The following is an 18,828-nucleotide window of genomic DNA, read 5'->3' on the forward strand; positions in this document are numbered from 1 at the left end:
CGGGCCAGAGTGCAGTGGGCAGCTGCCAGGGGCCAGCGCTGGCAGGACAAGGCCACTCTTGCCTTGGGTCCCCCACCCTAGTGCAGGGGGAGGGGGAGAACCACTGAGCCTGTGCTCTCTGCCTGATGGGGGCCAGGGCTGGGGCCCCCCGGGAGTGGCCGATGGTGGCATTGCTCGGGTGACTCCCCAGGTTGGTTTTAAGAAGCCTGGGCCCATTGCAGAAGAGGGGCCGGGGGCCGAGCGGAGGAGGAAAGCCGGGCTCCTGTGAAGATGGGCGGGTGAGGGGAGGGCCGGTTCTTAGGCGGTCAGGCCTGGGACGTCTTCAGGAAGAGGAAGGGCCTGTCAGAGATGGGGGTGGGCGGGAGTGGGCCCCCACCTGGAGTGGGAGTTCCAGAACCTTCCTGGGGGGGAGCTCCGGGGGCAGCTGCAGGCAGGGAGTGTGGGGCGGTGGTGTGGAGGGTGGGCCGGGCGTGGTGGGGAGGGTGGGCAGGGCGTGGTGTGGAGAGGGGGGAGGGTGGGCTGGGCGTGGTGTGGAGTGTGGGGCAGTGGTGGGGAGGGTGGGCTGGGCGTGGTGTGGAGAGGGGGGAGGGTGGGCTGGGCGTGGTGGGGAGCGGGGGGAGGGTGGGCTGGGCGTGGTGTGGAGTGTGGGGCAGTGGTGGGGAGGGTGGGCCGGGCGTGGTGTGGAGGGGGGGGAGGGTGGGCTGGGCGTGGTGTGGAGCGGGGGGAGGGTGGGCTGGGCGTGGTGTGGAGAGGGGGGAGGGTGGGCTGGGCGTGGTGGGGAGCGGGGGGAGGGTGGGCTGGGCGTGGTGTGGAGAGGGGGAAGAGGGTGGGCTGGGTGTGGTGTGGAGAGGGGGGAGGGTGGGCCGGGCGTGGTGTGGAGGGTGGGCTGGGCGTGGTGTGGAGAGGGGGGAGGGTGGGCCGGGCGTGGTGTGGAGAGGGGGAAGAGGGTGGGCTGGGCGTGGTGGGGGGGGTGGGCTGGGCGTGGTGTGGAGGGTGGGGCAGTGGTGGGGAGGGTGGGCTGGGCGTGGTGGGGAGGGGGGCTGGCCGTGGTGGGGGCTCTCTCTGCCCTCCTCCCCAGCCTGATGTTTGAACACAGGCTTCCTTCTAGACCCTCCCGCAGCCACCTGTGCGTCCCCTCGTCTGTTGTGCTGGCCAGTTGGCCAGTCAGGGACTGGGTTCTGGGCTGCACTTCCTGTGTCTGGGGACTGTCCTGCCGGGAGGGGGCGGGGGACGCCGGGTGGGGGGAGGCGGGGAGAGGCCCCCCTCTCACGATTGCATCAGCCCGGAGCCTGTTACATAACCGCTGCTGGGCACTGCCAGGGTGTGGGGGTGGCTCTGCCCAGGCGGTCTCCGTGGTGCCGGGGGAGTGGAGGTGGGGGGCAGGTGTGGATGGGCACCCCATTGGCCGTGCTGGCCCTGACACTGCCCCCTGCCCCCACATTGCTCTGCTTCAGGACATCGGTGGGGCCCCATGCATATGTTCAACTGGTTCAGAAAGTCCCTGCCCCTCCGACGTGGGGGCTCCAGTGACGGGCTGGGGTCTCGAGGGAGGGCCTCCAGGGCTGGCCCCCATGAGCTCCACTTTGGGGTGCAGCACTGCCTGCATCCCGTCATCCTACCCAGACCGAGGCAGCGGTGCCCTCGACACGGCCCCGTCCCCCGCCCGCACCCTCTGTGGTTCCTGGACGGCTGGCGCTCAGCCCACGGGCAGCCGCCTCCCCGGTGGCAGCTTCCAGTCCCTCTCTCCACCTCTGTGCTTGCTCTGCACACGCTCTGAGCCTGAAGGGAGCTGGCATCGGCCATGCCCCTGGACTCCTGGGGACTGGATGAGGGACAGGGTTTGCAGGCCACCCTGGAGGGCGTCCTGGGGTGTGGGGCGACCCGAAAGCTGTGCAGCCCCACCTTCCCCGGGGGGATGGTGTGTGTGCCGCTGGCCCTGGGGGGTGGGAGGGGCTTCCCCTGGCCACCTGTGCCCTCCAGGGCTGGGGTGACTGAGCTGCACCCATTTGGTGGGTGGGTGATGGGAACAGCTCCCACCTCCTGTGCGAGTCTAGGCCAGAGGGGCCAGGCGGAGTGGGTGGACCCGTGTAGAGGGCGGGAGGCAGATGCTGGGCCCGTCCAGGGCGTGCTCACCTGGGTCCTCGCACCTGCAGGCCGCTGTCTTGTCTGCACTGTGCATGTGGGGCGACCATGACGGGTAGAGTGGAACTTGCAGGGGCGGGGGGGGGGGAGTGTCCGTCTTTGAACTTGGTTCAGCAGGCGATGCACTGCCTGCTCCCGTGTGAGCATCACCTAGGGGCCGCCCGGGGGTCCGAGAGGCTGTCCTCAGCCTCTGGGCATACCCCCTGCTGTGTCCCCCACCCCAGGCAGGCGGACCTGGTTGGCTCCTGCGCCTGGCACCCCTGGCGTTGCGGGGGTGTGTGGGGTGGGATGAGCCTGCAGAGGCACTGGGGCCAGGGTGCTGGTGGACTCCTGGAGGGTGTCCCTTTTGGGAGCTTCCTTTGTCCCCAGGGGTTGATGGATCCTCCCCCCCCACCGTGTGCTTTGTTTCTTTTGTCGTTTTCTTGCTCGGCCCCAGAAGACCCCCTCCCCTCGCTGGCCCATGCCTGGTGCTGGCCACTGTGTGCTTGGCCACCCTTGCTCACCCCCAGGTCCCCACAGCAGGGTTCATCCCTGGAGCCCCACCTGTAGGGTGGGGGTCAAAGCCACGCCACTCCCCCCGGCCTTGGCAGGCTTGGCATGAGTGAGGGGTCCCGGAGTCGTGGGGGGCTTCAGATCTGGGACCGTGGGGGCTGGGCTCTGCAGGACTTCCTGTCCTGCTGGGTGCCCAGCCAGGGTCACTCGGCACCCTGTCGTGGGGATGGGTCTGGTGTGGACCAGTGTGTACCTGTGTGTGTCCTTGTGCCTGTGTATGCACCTATCTATCCACGTGTACCTGTGTGTGTGTGCAGTGTATACCTATGTGTGTGCCTCTGTGCTGGCTGTGCTGTGTGTGTTTACAACTGTGTGTGCACGTGTGTGTGTGCCTGTGCATGTAATTGTCCCTATGTATTCACCTACGTGTGTACCACTGTGTACCTCAGCATGTGCCTCTGTGCTGGCTGTGTGTGTGTGTACTGTGTGTGTGCTGTGGGTGTGTACCTGTGTGTGTACTGTGTGTGTGTACCTGTGTGTGTGCTGTGTGTGTGTACCTGTGTGTGTACTGTGGGTGTGTACCTGTGTGTGTACTGTGGGTGTGTACTGTGTGTGTGCTGTGGGTGTGTACCTGTGTGTGTCCTTGTGCCTATGTATGCACCTATCCATGTGTACCTGTGCATGTGTCTCTGTGCTGGCTGTGCTGTGTGTGTGTACCTGTGTGTGTACTGTGTGTGTACTGTGTGTGTGTACCTGTGTGTGTACTGTGTGTGTGTGCCTGTGTGTGTACTGTGGGTGTGTACCTGTGTGTGTCCTTGTGCCTATGTGTGCATCTATCCATGTGTACCTGTGTGTGTACTGTGTTTGTACTGTGTGTGTGTACCTGTGTGTGTACTGTGTGTGTGTACTGTGGGTGTGTACCTGTGTGTGTACCTGTGTGTGTACTGTGTGTGTGTACCTGTGTGTGTACTGTGTGTGTATACCTGTGTGTGTGCTGTGTGTGTGTACCTGTGTGTGTACTGTGTGTGTGTACCTGTGTGTGTACTGTGGGTGTGTACCTGTGTGTACTGTGTGTGTGTGCCTGTGTGTGTACTGTGGGTGTGTACCTGTGTGTGTCCTTGTGCCTATGTGTGCATCTATCCATGTGTACCTGTGTGTGTACTGTGTTTGTACTGTGTGTGTGTACTGTGTGTGTGTACTGTGGGTGTGTACCTGTGTGTGTACCTGTGTGTGTACTGTGTGTGTGTACCTGTGTGTGTACTGTGTGTGTGTACTGTGTGTGTGTACTGTGTGTGCGCTGTGTGTGTGTGCCTGTGTGTGTACTGTGGGTGTGTACCTGTGTGTGTACTGTGTGTGTACTGTGTGTGCGTGCTGTGTGTGTACCTGTGTGTGTACTGTGGGTGTGTACCTGTGTGTGTCCTTGTGCCTATGTGTGCACCTGTGCTGATGTACGTGTGTGTGTGCCGGTGTGTGCCAGTGTGTGTATCTGTGCATATGCTGTGGGGTGTGTGTGTAAGTGGATCAGGGAGGGAGTAGTGTGGTCTTTGATTCCCCACTAGGGGGTCCTGTCAGACCCACGGAGGACCCTGGCGTCCTCCTGGGGAGGGTCTCCTCTCTGCTCACGGCACTTGGCGGGCCAGCTCCGTGCGGTCCCCGGGGTGAGGAGCTGAGCGTCTTGCTGTCCTGCGTTCATGCGCTGCCTTCCAGGCGCCGCGGGCCTCAGGAGTGCAGCACGGGGCCTCGTTCAGGCCCCGTCCTCCGGCTGTGACCCCGCCCTGGGCCAGCCGGGGCGGCTTTGTGGTTGGGTGGGGGCAGCCTCCTCCCTGGGAGCCGCATCGACGAGGCTGCGTAGGGGGTTTGTCAGGGTTCGGCTCTGAGCTCTACTGCAGGGGGCAGGGGGTGGTGGTCCCACCCTGTGGGGAGGGGAAGGCGGGGGGGGGGGTGAGCAGGCACAGCCTTGTCTCCCGCCTCAACAGGTCTGGGGGGGCACAGAGGCCTGGCTGGGTGCCGCTGGGCCGGGGGCCTCCCTGGGAAGCGGAGGAGTAACCCCCCCTTCTGACTTGCAGAGGAAGAGGATGGTGGCCTTGAAGGCTTCGAGGACTTCTTCCCTGTGGAGCCCGTGAGCCTCCCCAAGAAGAAGAAATCCAAGAAGCTGAAGGAGAGCAGGTCCAAGGGGAAGCGGAAGAAGAAGGAGGTGAGGGCCGCGTCGCTGCCGCCGGGGCGGGGGGGGGGGCCCGACTCCCTGGCCTGCAAGTGGGAGGCGGCGAGAGCTGAGTGTGCGGGGTGCGGCGTCTGGGGGCCCTTCCCTGGCAGAACCAAGCGCCTGTTTCTGCAGCAGGCGTCCTCCCTCCTGGCCTGGCTGTCCTGCGCGGGGGCTGCCTGGCCCCAGCCCTCGCTGCCGCTCACTGCCCGCCTGGCTGCCCCGTGTCCTCTCACTGCGTCCTGATGGAGAGGGCGGAGGTGGGAGAAGTGGGCGGCCGCGAGGGGCAGGGCGGCTCTCCTGGAAGCCGTGCGACCCCTGCACCTCTGGTTCTGAGCCGTCCGGCAGGAGAGGCTGTGACCAGGGCCGGTGGGCTGTGCCCGGCTGAGCGCTGCCCCCCGAGGCTGCAGGAGCTTCGGGGACTCGCTGCATCTTGCAGCTCAGCCTCGGGAACCGTGGGCCGGGACGACGGGCACCACTGGCGCTGAAGCCCCGCCTACTCGGAATAGCCGCCTCCCACCCCTCCCCGTGTGCCAGTTGCCCGGCTCTTGGGAGCTCTGTGGCTCCAGGCAGACTCAGGGCTGGGTGGGGCTGTGCACCTCACCTCACAGTCTAGGGAGTGCAGGCACAGGGGGGCCTTGCCCGTGGCTGTGGCCATGCTGAGATCTGGATCCAGGGCTGACAGCCGTGTCCAGCTTGCCACCGACCAGGCCTGGTCCTCCCTGGCTGGCCCGCCCCAAGGGGACCCACCTGACTCAGCCTTGCTGGGGGAGAGCCCAGGGAAGGCGGCTGGGGAGCCCCAGGCAGTGCACAAGGAAGCAGGGGAGGGGGGCTGGAGAAGACCCAGAGGAGCAGGCCCCGGCTCAGGCTGCCGCACCTGCTGGGTGTTCCTGGGTGCTCTCGAGGCAGACGCCTGGCGGCCCCCAGTGACTTCACGCTGTCCCCTGAGTGACTTGGGGTCACTGAGAGGCGTGGTGTGAACAGGAACAAGGCGTGTGTGACTCGGCTCTGTGGGTTTCTCTGGTGGCTCCAGGGGATGCAGGAGTGGGGAGACCCCCAGGGAGGAGGAGATGGTGGTGGCTGGGGGGGGCGGGAGCTGCTGCCCACGCCTCTCTGAGCCTCGGTCCTCTGTCCCCATCCCGCCTGCCTCATTTTTGGGGGCAGAGCAGATGTGGGTGAGCAGCGCACCTTCATGTGCGAGGTGGCTGTGGGAAAGAAGCATTCGGGGTGCCCTGATTCCTTCCTCTCGTGTGGGCGTCAGCCGGGGCGGGGCCCCGGTCCCCACAGCGGCCACCCAGGCAGGGCCTGCTGTTGAGGTGGGGGGCAGGGAGGTGTCAGCCCCGCCTGCCCTGGCCGGAACCACCTCTGTGAGTCCTGCCTCCGTGCTCCGTCGAGGCTGGTGGTCAGTCCTTCTCGCCGGCCTGTCCCCTGCGCGTCTTCCTGGGCCTGCCTCGCGCCAACCCCGTCGTCTGCACCCTTAAGTCCCCTTGGTCTGGGCTGTGCCCTGAGAGCTGTGCTCTCTAGCCCTGGCCCCACCCCCGCTGTCTTCTATCCCAGCAGGTGTGTGTGCATGTGTGTGTGCATGTGTGCCTGTGCATGCCCGCGTGGGTGTGCAGGCACTGCCCTTTCTTTTTTTGACAGGCAGAGTTAGACAGTGAGAGAGAGAGAGACAGAGAGAAAGGTCTTCCTCCCTCTGTTGGTTCACCCCCAAAATGGCCACCACGGCTGGCGCGCTGCGCCGATCCGAAGCCAGGAGCCAGGTGCTTCCTCCTGGTCTCCCATGCGGGTGCAGGGCCCAAGCACTTGGGCCATCCTCCACTGCCTTCCCGGGCCACAGCAGAGAGCTGGCCTGGAAGAGGAGCAACCGGGAAAGAATCCGGCGCCCCAACCGGGACCAGAACCCGGTGTGCCAGTGCCGCAGGTGGAGGATTAGCCAAGTGAGCCGCGGCGCCGGCCAGGCACCGCCCTTTCTTCCTCTGGTGGGACCCTGGGCTCCTAGCCCGCCTCCACCGGCCGCCTTGCTGCCCCTCAGCTCTGTCCTCAGTCTAACCTGGCGTCTGGGATTGATATGTCTGTTCTCAGGACACCCCACCCTCCACCACGGGTCAGTGTGGCAGGTGGAGACCTGGGTTTGGGGGTCCCTGCAGGGAGACCAGGCACGGGGGGCCTGCTTTGCCTGCCGCGGGACTATGCTCTGAGGCACGGGGTGGGGGGTGAGCCTCCCTGCGTCCATTGCCCAGATGGGGAAGTGGAGGCAGGGGAGCCGTGAGGACTCCAGGCCTAGAAGCTCCCCATGGAACCAGGTGCCTTTGACACAGGGGGGTCCTTGAATCCCCTGCTGCAGCTCCCTGCCCCCTCCACTGCGGATACCTCCCCTGGCCCCTCAGGCTGCGTGCTGGGCCCCGCCTTGCAGGTGCCGGGTGTTTTGGTTGAGTCTGAAATTTTGTTCTGCTGCCGCTGCCGCCGCCACCCTCAGACTCGGGCTCTGGGGGCTGGGGCTTGGTGACAAGGACAGGACTTCCTGCTCAGGCGCCCCCTGCCCAGGCCTCCTTGGTGTTTCTGTCCTGGCGACTTCTTCTATGGAGACTGCGTGGGCGGCAGAGAGGGGCGGGGCCAGCTGGGCCTCAGGTCTCGGCTCGGGCTGGGTCTGCCCAGTTCTCACGTGCAGATGTGGGGGCACAGCAGGTGCACGTCTGCCCCTCCCCCTGCCACACCCCCAGGCAGGCCTGGCTGTGCTCTCCCTCCGTTTTGGGCGCAGGGCTGGGCCGTACCCCGGTCAGGAAGCAGCCTGGTTGCCGGGCGGTCTCTGGACAGAGGCGGGACCGGGGTGGGGGCGGTGGCCTCGCGTTGTGGTCCCACCTCTCTCTCGTTCTCAGTGTTCTTGCCTTCTCTGGCCGACGCAGGCCTTCTCGGACGTGTTCTTGCCTTTGTCTGGGCTCCTCCGTCTCGGGCTCTTGGCTGTCTGTCCCTCGCAGGGCCTCGGGCGTGCTCTCTGGCTCTCCCCCGGCTGGACCCTGCTTCCTTCATTCCCAGCGTCTCTGCTGTCCTCTGCCTCCCTCCCGGTCTCTCCCCCACGCCCGCCTTCCTCCCCACCCTCCCTCCTTTCCGTCCATCCCCTCCTTCCTCTCTGCCGAGAAGCGATGCCCGATCTCAAAAGACATCCAGGGCCGTGGTGGACAGGAGGCCTCCAGGTGACCGGTGGAACCCAGGCGGCCCCGAGATGACCTTGGGCCCGTGGCTGCCCCTCCCCTGTGTCCCTGAGAGCCTGGCCGTGTCGGGCTGTCAGGTGCCAGGGGTCCCGAGCTTGCGGCAGCCCGAGGGCCAGATTCAGGGTCCCAGGACAGGGGCCGGGTGGTTTCCCCCTCTGACAGGTGGCCCGGGCAGCAGCTGGGGGCGTGGGCAGCTCGGAGTGGATCTTGATTTACATAATGACCGGGCTGCAGCCAGAACCTGAGCATATGTAGATGAGCCTCCTTGTCAGCCCCCCGCGTGCAGGGGGGGAATGATCTCCACCTGTACTGCAGCGGTTGCCATAGCAACCAATTATTCAGCGCCAGATTATAACTGTTTATAACCCTGGTGAATGGAAGGCTCCTGTTTCATTCTTTCTTTTCGCCTCTCCATCTTGAAGGACCCCAGACTCTCTGTCTGAGTTCTGGTGCCTCCTTTTTTCGGGTGATGCGACATTGGCGTTGAGTGTGGAGGGTGGGGGGAGGGAGAGGGAGACGGAGACGGAGGCCTGGATCCAGAAACATCTATGGAGCTGAGACGGAGGAAGGGCGGTGGGGACTGCCCGCGCCGCGTCCCCAGGGCCGTGGTCTGTGCCCTCCGTGGGGCTGGGGGCCTCACAGCAGAGGCCCCTCCTGCCTGCCCCCACCTCCTCGCACGCAGCCTGGGGGCCGAGTCTATGGCAGCTTTGCCGGCGGCGCCTACTGGCGCGTCCCCCCCATTCCTGCCCAGGGTGGCCGTAGCGGGAAGGACAGTGCCAAGGTCGAAGGCCCGACTGTCGTCCCGGTTGTCACAGCCGCGGCTCGTGTGGTTGCTTCCGTGCCTGGCTCCAGGCGGCCAGGAGCTCTGTTAGGGGCTGTTCGGGAATTCCTGGTCTGGGCCTGGGTGTCGCCCTGCGAATGGAGCTCGGCCCACAGCTCCCCTCCACGAGGTTCAGGTCTGGGGCAGCTCCTTTGCTCCTGCCTGTGGGTCTCCTCCCTTCTCGGCGCCTCTCGATGGGACCCTGTGCCCCCACGGGTCCCTCCTGTGGGTCACTCCGCGAGTCGACCTCAGAGTGGTTTGCAGCGTCCCCGTCCGCCACCCCCACCCTCTTTCTCTGCAAGGAGAGATTTGGAAACCACAGTGAGAGCGAGGCCCCGTTCTAGAAGTGTTGGAGCAGCTGCAGGCTGCAGAGTCCTGCTGCCCACCCTCGGCTGGGCGTGTGGGGAGGGCGGGCTCGGGCGCCCGGTGCCGTGGGCGTGGGCTCCGCTTGATGAAGGCTGAGGATCAGGACGGGGATGTGGGCTGGGGGCCTTGGGGAATCAGAGCTTTTGTCTCAGCGCAGGCAGACCTAGGAGGGAGAGCCACGACTGCCCCAGTGGACTGAGCCCCGGGTAGGCCGCTGCGGGGGAGAGGGGAGGCTGCGGTGCCCTGGCTGTAGCCCGTTCCTTCCGAGGATCTCCGTCCTCCCATTCCCCACTCAGCGCTCCTGCCAGCCTGGCCCCGCCCCCTTCCACTGTGCACACCCGTGGCTCCTGCCAGACAGCACAGTCTGCCGGAGGCGCCGTCCCTGTTTCCCTCGCCCCGCCCTCCTCTCCCTCTGCCTCTGCTGCACCCTGGGACGAGGCCCTGCCTGCTTCCCATCAGGTGCTGGGGTCACGGTCCCGAGGTGTCACCACCACAGCCCCTTCTTGTCCCAGTTGTGCCACTGTCCACAGGCACTTCGGTGCAATCTGCCCCAGTCGGTTCCAGTTTTGGGGAACGCTGTGGGTGAGGCTGGGTCACTTCCTGCGCTTTGTGGGCAGGGTCACTTTCCTGGCTGTATCTGTGGCATCCAGCAGAGATGGACTGGCTGAGAGCCGAGCACGGGTGCCTCGTGTCTGGGCGTGGCCTTGGCGTTGCTGGGGGCAGAGGGCTGCTGTGGCTTGGACGAGTTCCCTGCCCAGGGCGTGGTGCCAAGGCCTGGCCCTCACCAGGCTGCGTCCGTCTCTGAGCACGGTTTCTCTGTGCTTGGCTTTCTCTGGTGTCGGAATGTTCAAGGTCTCTTCCCACGTGATCTCCTGGGTCACGGAGGAAGCTGATTTGCCCAGTTCCTAGGCTCACAAGTGGCAGTGCCTCTCTGGGGAGCCCTAGGACCCACAGACAGACCACGTGGGAATCGGCCGTGGCTGCTCCAGCCTCCTCCCTGGCAGGTTTGCAGGTCTGCCCGTTGGGCGGCCTCCTCCATCAGCCCCTGTCCATGGTGCTGAACGCCACAGTGGGCCCCTCTTCCCATCCGTCCCTTTGCTGGGGTGAGAGCCGGGTAGATCCTGTCTCTCAGGCCTCTCCAGGAGCGGAGCTCTGATACCCTGGGGAAGATGGACATCCCTGCCTGACCCCCATCTCCCGAAAGGTCTGAGGCAGAGCCTGGGCTCTGTGGCCTGGGACCCTGAATCGCCACCAGTTCTGGGCCAGGCTCAGGCAGTGTCTGGGCTGGGAGCTGCCCCGGGGCCCTGCATGATTGAGTCAATATTCCGGGAAACGGCACACAGGAGAACCAGGGAGGCCCTGCTCCTGCCGCTGCCTGCCGGCTGCCTGCTACTCTGGGCACCATGGGCTTACCAGGGGGGCTCTGCTCCTGCCGCTGCCTGCCGGCTGCCTGCTACTCTGGGCGCCATGGGCTTACGAGGTTTGTGAGGTAGGAGGCTGGCGGGGAGAGTCGGGGACTCTGGGTGTGTGGTGGGTCCTTCCCAGCTGGGTCTCAGGGACCCTGCCCACCCTCATCCAGCTGTTTGCAGCCTCTCCTGGGAAAAGGCAGGTCATCAACTGTGCTATAGCCTGAAGGGCAGAGGTCAGACCAGGGGCCTCCCAAGGTTCTCCAGGGGGGACCCTGCCACCCTCGCTGCCCCCCATTCTCCTCTTCTCTCCCCCTTCCAGGCCCCTGCCCCGCACCCCCCGTGCCTCCCTCTACCCCACTGCTCTTTCTAAGCTTGCTTTTCTGTTCTGTCTGCATCTCTTCCCAGCCCTCTCTTTGCTCATCTTGAGAACAGCTAATAGCAACCACAAGGATGCCAAGCCCCGGGTGCCAGCCTCTCCCACAGGCCCGGGGCCCTGCCTTTCTAGGGGGTGGCCCTGGCTGCAAACAGCGTATCTCCATATAAATGGGCCACTTTCTGCCTTAGAACCAGGGCACTAAAGCAAGCCAAGCTGAAGGGCCGCCTGATCGCCTTGTCTGGTATGGAGACAGGGTGGCCACTGTGGGAGTGGGCTCCTGGAGAGCTCGCAGGCCGGTAAACCGGGGTGCGCCCCCGGCAGTCACGGGTTTCACGGGATAAAGGCGACTGCATCGATGCCTGCATCGCCGAGCGCTCAGTGCTGGAGCCCAGGCGGCCACACGGTGCCGGATCTCCCGCTGCTCAGGGTTCTCCTGTGCACTTTGCCTTTCGACTCTGGGCATCACGCCCTCCTGGCTTCACGTCCTGTCACGTGGCACTGGGTAAACTCTCAGCGCTGGGGCCGGCGCTGTGGTGCAGCGGGTTAAGCCGCCTGTGGCACCCAGCATTCCGTCTGGATGCCAGTTCGAGTCTCGGCTGCTCCACTTCTAATCCAGCTCCCAGCTAGTGAGCCTGGCAATGCAGCAGATGATGGCCCGAGCGCCTGGGCCCCCTCCAGCCATGTGGGAGACCCGGATGGAGTTCCAGGCTCCTGGCTTTGGCTTGGCCACCCCTGCTCATCGCAGCCATCTGGGGAGTGAACCAGCAGATGGAAGCTCTCTCTCCCTCCCTCTCTCTTTCTTTCTCTCTTTGTAACTCTGCCTTTCAAATACATAAATCTTTTTTTTTTTAATCTCAGCATCCCTCGGCAGTGGGTCGTGAGTGGAGCAGGACCTGAGCTCGCTCCAGGGGTGTCTGAGCAGGCTGAGCTGGGCTTGCCTGGCAAAGGAGGCCTCTGAGCACGAGACCTTGAGTTGTGCTGGCCCCAGGGTGGCCCTGTGGCTGGGTGTCAGGGCTGGGCTGTGAGCCGCGGGTTGCTGCAGGGGGGCGTCGATGGATTGACCAGGACTTTATCTTCTTGGGGCCGCTGGCCCCTCACCGCGCCCCCTCCTCTTCCAGGGGAGCCATGACGAGCTGTCGGAGAACGAGGAGGATCTGGAAGAGAAGTCGGAGAGTGAGGGCAGCGACTACTCCCCTAATAAGAAGAAGAAGAAGAAACTCAAGGACAAGAGGGAGAAAAAAGCCAAGCGAAAACGGAAGGAAGAGGAGGAGGAGGAGAACGACGATGGATGCTTGAAGGTAACGCCCTCCCGGGAGCTGTGTGGCATGTGTGTGCACGTGTGTGCACGCGTGTGCACGCGTGTGCTTGCCCCGGATGTCGGAGGCCACTTCATTAGAGGTGCTGTAGTCGGGTGTCTCAGAGAGTATTGGAGGTCACGCCGGGGGGATCTGGGAGGACGTGGCGGGAGCCACAGCCCAACTGCACACGCGTGCAGCTGTTCCTGGGAGAGTGATGGCGTGAGGGCAAGCCCAAGTTCAGTGTCAGGAACCTCTTGCTTGGAACAATCTGGAAAGTGAGACCACAAATGGAGTCTCTGCCGCAAGCTGCGTTGGACAGCGGGGTTTGTGGCGGGCAGGGAGCTTGGTTCCTGAGCAAGCCTCCGGGGTGCCCCTGAGCACGGGGCAGACGCGAGGGACCCTGGGAGAAGCCCCTTCCTGCCAGCGTGGGGAGTGGTGCGGACCGAGCCCAGGTCTCGGCAGGGACGGGCAGAGGCTCAGTGTGGGCCGGCCGTGGACTTGCAGACGCCGGCTGTGTAAACCTTCGCACGGTGCCTGTGGGTGGAGGGCGGCGCCGAGTGGTCGGGGTACTGGGTGGGTGTGTGAGAGTCGGCTGTGACTGGGGACTGGGGGGCTGACAGCTGTGAGACGAACCTCAGTGAGCAGTCCAGGGGCGGCGTCTGCCACTCGCACGCTGGGCTCTGCACCTGCGTGGGGACGCCGGGCCATGTGCCTTCAGGAATGGCTGTGCGAGTCGTGGGGACCGGTCAGCCGCAGGAGGGGTCCCACGTGGGGACCTTTCAGGACTGTCCAGGAACTGGCATTGCTGTCCTCCTGCGGTGCTGGTCGGGCAGGCCTGGTTCTCAGCCCAGGGGCTGGGGGCCCAGGGCGACGCTGTGTTCCGCCGGGCAGCCCTCTGTTGCCACGGCAGAAAGCCCAGCTCCGGCGGCTTAGGTGGTAAAGGGGTTCGGGAGGGTTGAGAGGCTGGGGGCTTCTGGGTGGTGGGACCCTCGGATCATTCTCTTTCCTCTGTGGGGTCAGCTCTGGGTTGAGGCCGGCACGCTCACGGCTGGGAATGCGTGCTGAGCAGTTTGGGGCTCTCAGCCCTGTCTGGCGGGAGCGAGACCAGGTCACCCCACTGTCCCCTTGACTGGACTGCCCCACGTCACATGACCACTCTGACCACGGGCTCTGACCCAGGAGGGGCGGAAGTGGCTTCATGGACCAGAGGCTGGGGCTACCGGGAAGAGGTGGGTGTGAGGGGGAGTGAGGGAGAGGGTTGGGTGCCAGGTGGCTGCCACAGCGATGGATCCCTGCTCTGAGCGCCAGGGCCATTTCCCCATTTTCCAGAGAGGAAAACTGAGCCATAGGGAGCTTAAACCAGCTTGTCCACCTCGTGGTCACCGCCAGTATGTGGCGAGGAGTAGAGTGGATGCAGCGCTCTAGCCAGTGTCTCCCTGTCGGTCACGGTCAGCTTAGGGCTTTGTGGTCAGCAGACCCCCAGGCTGACCCTCTTGAGGGCTCAGTGGGTGTCCCTGTGACGTCACATGGCTCCCGGCTTCCTGAAGGTGAAGCAGTGGCTGAGAGGCCTTCTCAGGGCCCCGCCCCCAGCTGGCCAGATGCCCCTTCCTGTCACCGGAGCCTGGCAGTGGCCTGTCCCCTCCCGGGGCGTGGGGGAGGCCTCGTTCCCCTTCAGCCCTGCCCTCCCCAGGGGCGTTTCCTCTCCCATCCTGAAGCTGCTGTCGGTCCTGCCGTCCAAGTCCGCTTCCTGCAGCTGGAAGCGTGGGTTCTGGGCCCACACAGGACCCCCAGCCCTCGCATTCAGCGTTGGCCCTGCGAGCAGGCGGGAGGTCCCCCAGCGGGGGCTGGCAGGTGAGCTCTGCCCTAACTGTGTGGCAGACACAAGCCCTCCCCTCGCAGGACCCTCACCCCTGGCCCCTGTGTCTGCAGGAGCCCAAGTCCTCGGGGCAGCTGATGGCCGAGTGGGGCCTGGACGACGTGGACTACCTGTTCTCGGAGGAGGACTACCACACGCTGACCAACTACAAGGCCTTCAGCCAGTTCCTCCGGTGGGCAGGGGGCCGGGCGTCTGCGCCTCCCCTGGGTGACAGGCAGAGCCGGTGGGAGGGGCCGGTGGGTCCCGTCTGCCCCGGGAGCCTTGAGTCAGTGTGGCGTCCCTCAGGCTGGCTGGGATGGGATGGGGCACCCGAGGCCAGTGCCAGAGCCCGAGCACGCAGGTGTGGGAGAAGGGCTGGGCCCTGCCCTCACCCTCCTGCCCACCGCCACAGGCCGCTCATCGCCAAGAAGAACCCCAAGATCCCCATGTCCAAGATGATGACCGTCCTGGGCGCCAAGTGGCGGGAGTTCAGCGCCAACAACCCCTTCAAGGGCAGCTCGGCGGCGGCGGCGGCAGCGGCAGTGGCTGCGGCTGTGGAGACGGTCACCATCGCCCCTCCGCTGGCCATCAGCCCCCAGCAGGTGCCCCAGCCTGTGCCCATCCGCAAGGCCAAGACCAAGGAGGGCAAGGGTAAGGCCCTGAGCCCTGCCTCGCAGAGCTCCTCCCCAGGGAGACCCAGGGCAGCCGGGGCCGCCTCGCGGGGGACCCGGTGCTCTCCGTGACCTTGAGCCGGCAGCCCTTTCTCGGCAGCGGCGTGGCACCGCGACTTCTGCTCTGCCTGTCTTTTGGGCTGGGCTGATGCGGGCGGAACGCTGGGAAGTCTCTGCCTGCCCAGCAGAGGGCCTGGGAGGCGGCAGGGGACACCCTGGCTGTTGGGAGTTGCAGGCTTTGGAGTCCGAGGAGCCCAGGGCTAGGACCGGCCACTCTCGCCTGAGCACCTGCTCTGTGCAGGGTCCTTCTCCAGGGCCCTGGGCGCGCAAGTCCCTGTCCCTGGGGCTTTAGCGTCCTGGAAATGCAAAGGAGTTTGGAGCAGGGAGCCGTGTGGTCGGGCCGGCTTCCCAGGGAGTCCAGGAGTGGGGCTCAGTGGTGGGCGTCGGGGGAGGCAGGGCCTCTGGCACTGGAATGCCCTGGGAAGAAAGGTCCCTGGCTGGAAGTTTTGGCTTCGTGGGGGTTGGAGGCACGCACGCCCCGCCCCCCGACACCCCCCCCCCCCGCCCTTCCCAGGGCCCCCGTGGTGGGGTCGGCAGCACCTCACCCTTCTGGATGCTCTGACGTGGGCTTGATGGGAGCCGAGGGAGGGCTCTGGCGACCTTGTGTTTTGGCCCCAAGGGGTGTTGGCTCCTGGATCGATGCTGGGATGCCAGATCTCTGAGGGCACCTGGTGGCCAGGTGTCACCCCTCAGAGCCTGCCCCTTGGCCCGGCCTCTCCCGGTGCCTGGGGCCGCAGGAGGGCCTCCCTGCCTGGCGCACCTGCCCAGCTGCCTTGATTTCTCTGCTCTTGGGCTCTGGGCTTTCAGTTCCCTGAGCTGCCTGCTCAGAGCTTGGACAATTGAAACACATTTCCCAGGGTGCAGCTGGGTTCTCGGCTCCGCGTCCCTGCGTGCGGTGCGGCTGGAGGAGGGCCTGGGGCGAGGCTCCCTCTGCAGGGTGTGAGCCGCGTTCCGGCCCCCACCTTCCCTGGCAGCAGGCTGGGCTGCGGGGGTCGCCACTCCCCCTGTGGCTCATTGCTCTGAGGCCAGCTCCACACAGGCAGCCTTGGGGACAGCCGTGGGTGGTGCCAGCGCTGTCCCAGCCTGGGGAGGCTGCCTGCTGTGCAGAGGGCTTTCAGCCCCAGGACATCCCTCCAGGGGCCCAGGCTTGTGCCACAGGGGGGCAGCTGTGCCCTCAGTGGCCCTGCAGGCCATGAGGGTGGTGGGAGCTCCATGGGTGCCGCCGGTTCCTTCCTGGGAGTGGCCGGGGGCGTGCAGTGCGCAGAGAGCCGGCCTCAGAGCAGGTCCGTTCTCCCGACTTGTGGGGTGCCGTGGAGCAAGGGCTGCCCGCCTCCCGTTTTCAGGGCCCGGGGTGAGGAAGAAGATCAAGAGCTCCAAAGACGCCAAGAAGAAGGGCAAGGGCAAGAAGGCGGCCGGGCTCAAGTTCCGCTTCGGAGGGATGGGCACCAAGAGGAAGAAGGGCTCCTCGGTGAGTGCCTGTGCCGGGCCGCCGGGACTGGGTCGCCGGGCCTGCGCCCACGCTGCCCCTGCCGCTCCGCCTGCCTGCGGTCTGCTGGGCCCGTTCCCCGTCTGTCTGCTGAGGGGTTCTCACTAGATCCTTCATTTTTTTTTAGTAGATTCATTTTTTAAAAAGATTTATTTAGTTGAAAGGCAGAGTGACAGAGAAGCAGAGAAGGGGGAGGGTCTTCCATCCACTGGGTCACTCCCCAGATGAGCTGGGCCGACCCGAAGCCAGGAGCCAGGAGCTTCCTCTGGGTCTCTCACGCGGGTGCAGGGCCCAAGGACTTGGGCCTCTTCCACTGCTGTCCCAGGCCACAGCAGAGAGCTGGATCAGAAGTGGAGCAGCTGGGACTAGAACTGGTGCCCACATGAGATGCCGGCACTGCAGGCGGCGGCTTTACCTACTGTGCCAAAGCACTTGTACCTAGACTAGATCTTCCAAAGGCCCCTCTAGCTTGGACTCCGGGCAGGGAGCTGTCTCCGGTCTGTCCTGCTGATCTGGGAGCTCGGTTGGCTCCTGCTGCCCACTGCTGGGCAACCTGCTGGCTCTTCTGCAGCCTGATGGGACCTGGCCACCAGGCAGGGGTTCAGGAGTGGATGTGGAGGCAGGACCACCCTCCACTCCAGAGCCAGCTCTGGCCCCAGCCTCAGACCCTAAGCCCATGTCCCAGCAGCCTAAGCCTGCTGTCACCCATGTAGCGGCCAGGACCAGGGCTGGAGCGAGCTACTCTGGAGGGAGCGAGGAGCAGGAGTGGCTGTGCCTGGGGCTGTGGGCCCAGCTCGGTTCTTACTCAGTTCGCTGAGCACCTCCTCAGTGCCAGGTCCTCTGCCCGGCCACAGCAGGCATGCTCCTGAGGGAGGGAGGCAGCGGTGCACCAGCAGGCGGTGGCCCTGGCGTGAACGGCGCTGGGGGTCCCCTTAGGAGAGATCTAGGAGGGCTTCTTGGGGGAGATGTCCTTAGCCATGCCTTGAGGGGTGTGTAGGAGTTTGGCTGGATGGAGGGGTGGGAGAGCCCGGGAGGGTGGTGGGACGTGAGGCTGGCTGGGTGGGCTGGGCTGTGGCGTGAGGTTCCGGGGCCAGGGTCTGGGCTGAGATAACCCACAGGAAGCACTGTTTCCCGGGCCTCCTCTCTGCCCAGGCCAGCAAAGGCCCGGGGCTGAGCCCCTGGAGCAGGCCTCGGGCTCAGGTGCCCCCCCTTGCCCCGCAGAGTGAGGAGGAGGAGCGGGAGGAGTCGGACTTCGACAGCGCCAGCATCCACAGCTCCTCCGTGCGCTCCGAGTGCTCTGCAGCCCTGGGCAAGAAGAGCAAGAGGAGGCGCAAGAAGAAGAGGAGTAGGACTGCCGGGAGGGCGTGGAGGGTCCAGAGGCCCCTGGGGACGCAGGGGGAGGGCAGCCTCAGGCCTGGGTCTCTCTTGCTCCCCGTGCTGCCCCTCACCTGGCCTGGTCTCTGCCGCAGGAGAACCCGTGGTGTGCGCCGCCCCGGGCACTCCCTGGCAGGTGGCGGCTGGAAGGAAGCGCTTTTTACCCTCACCCGCCTTCTGCTCGTGCACCCCCCTCTACCCACCCGCTTCATTGTTTCCTTCCATTCATTTCTCCATCTACTCACCCCTACCCCTTCCTTTCTATCCATCGCTACCCTTTTACTGTCACAATCGTTCCCCCTTCATTTGTGCACCCTATCTGCCCATCCGTCCATCCATCCGTCCACCCATTATCCACCCAATGACCCATCCATCCATTATCCATCCAGTCAACGACCCACCCATCCATCCATCCACCCATCCATCCATCCACCATCCATTATCCATCCACTCATGTGTCCATCCATCCACCCATCCGTCCATCCGTTCACCCATTATCCATCCATCCATCCACCCATCCACCCATCCACCCATCCATCCATCCATCCGTCCACCCATTATCCATCCAGTCAATGACCCACCCATCCATCCATCATTTATCCATCCACCATCCATTATCCATCCATCACCCCATTTTCCATCCACTCATGTGTCCATCCATCCATTTATCCATCCAGTGACCCATCCATCCATTATCCATCCAGTCAACGACCCATCCATCCATCCACCCATCCATCCATCCATCTACCATCCATTATCCATCCACTCGTGTGTCCATCCATCCACTCATCCGCCCATCCATCTGTCCACCCATTATCCACCCAATGACCCATCCATCCATCCATCCACCCATCCATCCATCACCCCATTACCCATCCACTCATGTGTCCATCCATACATCCATCCACCCATCCGTCCACCCATCACCCCATTACCCATCCACTCATGCGTCCATCCATCACTCAGTTATCCATATACCCTTGTATCCATGCATCCACCCACCACCATCCATCCAGTCCTCCATCTATTCATTATCCATCATCCACCCAACAACCCATCCATCCATCCAT

General features: G+C 64.7%; 1 protein-coding gene across 5 annotated transcripts in view; it reads left to right on the forward strand.

Annotated features, from left to right (window-relative positions):
- The window catches only part of CHD5 (chromodomain helicase DNA binding protein 5), a 53,720-nt gene that overhangs the window by 5,922 nt on the left and 28,970 nt on the right, over window positions 1–18,828 (forward strand). For all 5 annotated transcript variants that reach the window (XM_070079380.2, XM_070079383.2, XM_070079384.2 and 2 more), the window contains exons 2-7: window positions 4,701–4,828; window positions 12,133–12,312; window positions 14,242–14,360; window positions 14,580–14,818; window positions 16,242–16,366; window positions 17,606–17,729. In XM_070079380.2, coding sequence (XP_069935481.1) covers window positions 4,701–4,828; window positions 12,133–12,312; window positions 14,242–14,360; window positions 14,580–14,818; window positions 16,242–16,366; window positions 17,606–17,729 — 915 coding nt within the window. The remainder of the gene's footprint in view (window positions 1–4,700; window positions 4,829–12,132; window positions 12,313–14,241; window positions 14,361–14,579; window positions 14,819–16,241; window positions 16,367–17,605; window positions 17,730–18,828) is intronic.

This window comes from Oryctolagus cuniculus, chromosome 7 (genome assembly GCF_051225735.1).
Source record: "Oryctolagus cuniculus isolate XC-2025 breed Fujian yellow rabbit chromosome 7, ASM5122573v1, whole genome shotgun sequence".
Classification (NCBI taxonomy): Eukaryota; Metazoa; Chordata; class Mammalia; order Lagomorpha; family Leporidae; genus Oryctolagus; species Oryctolagus cuniculus.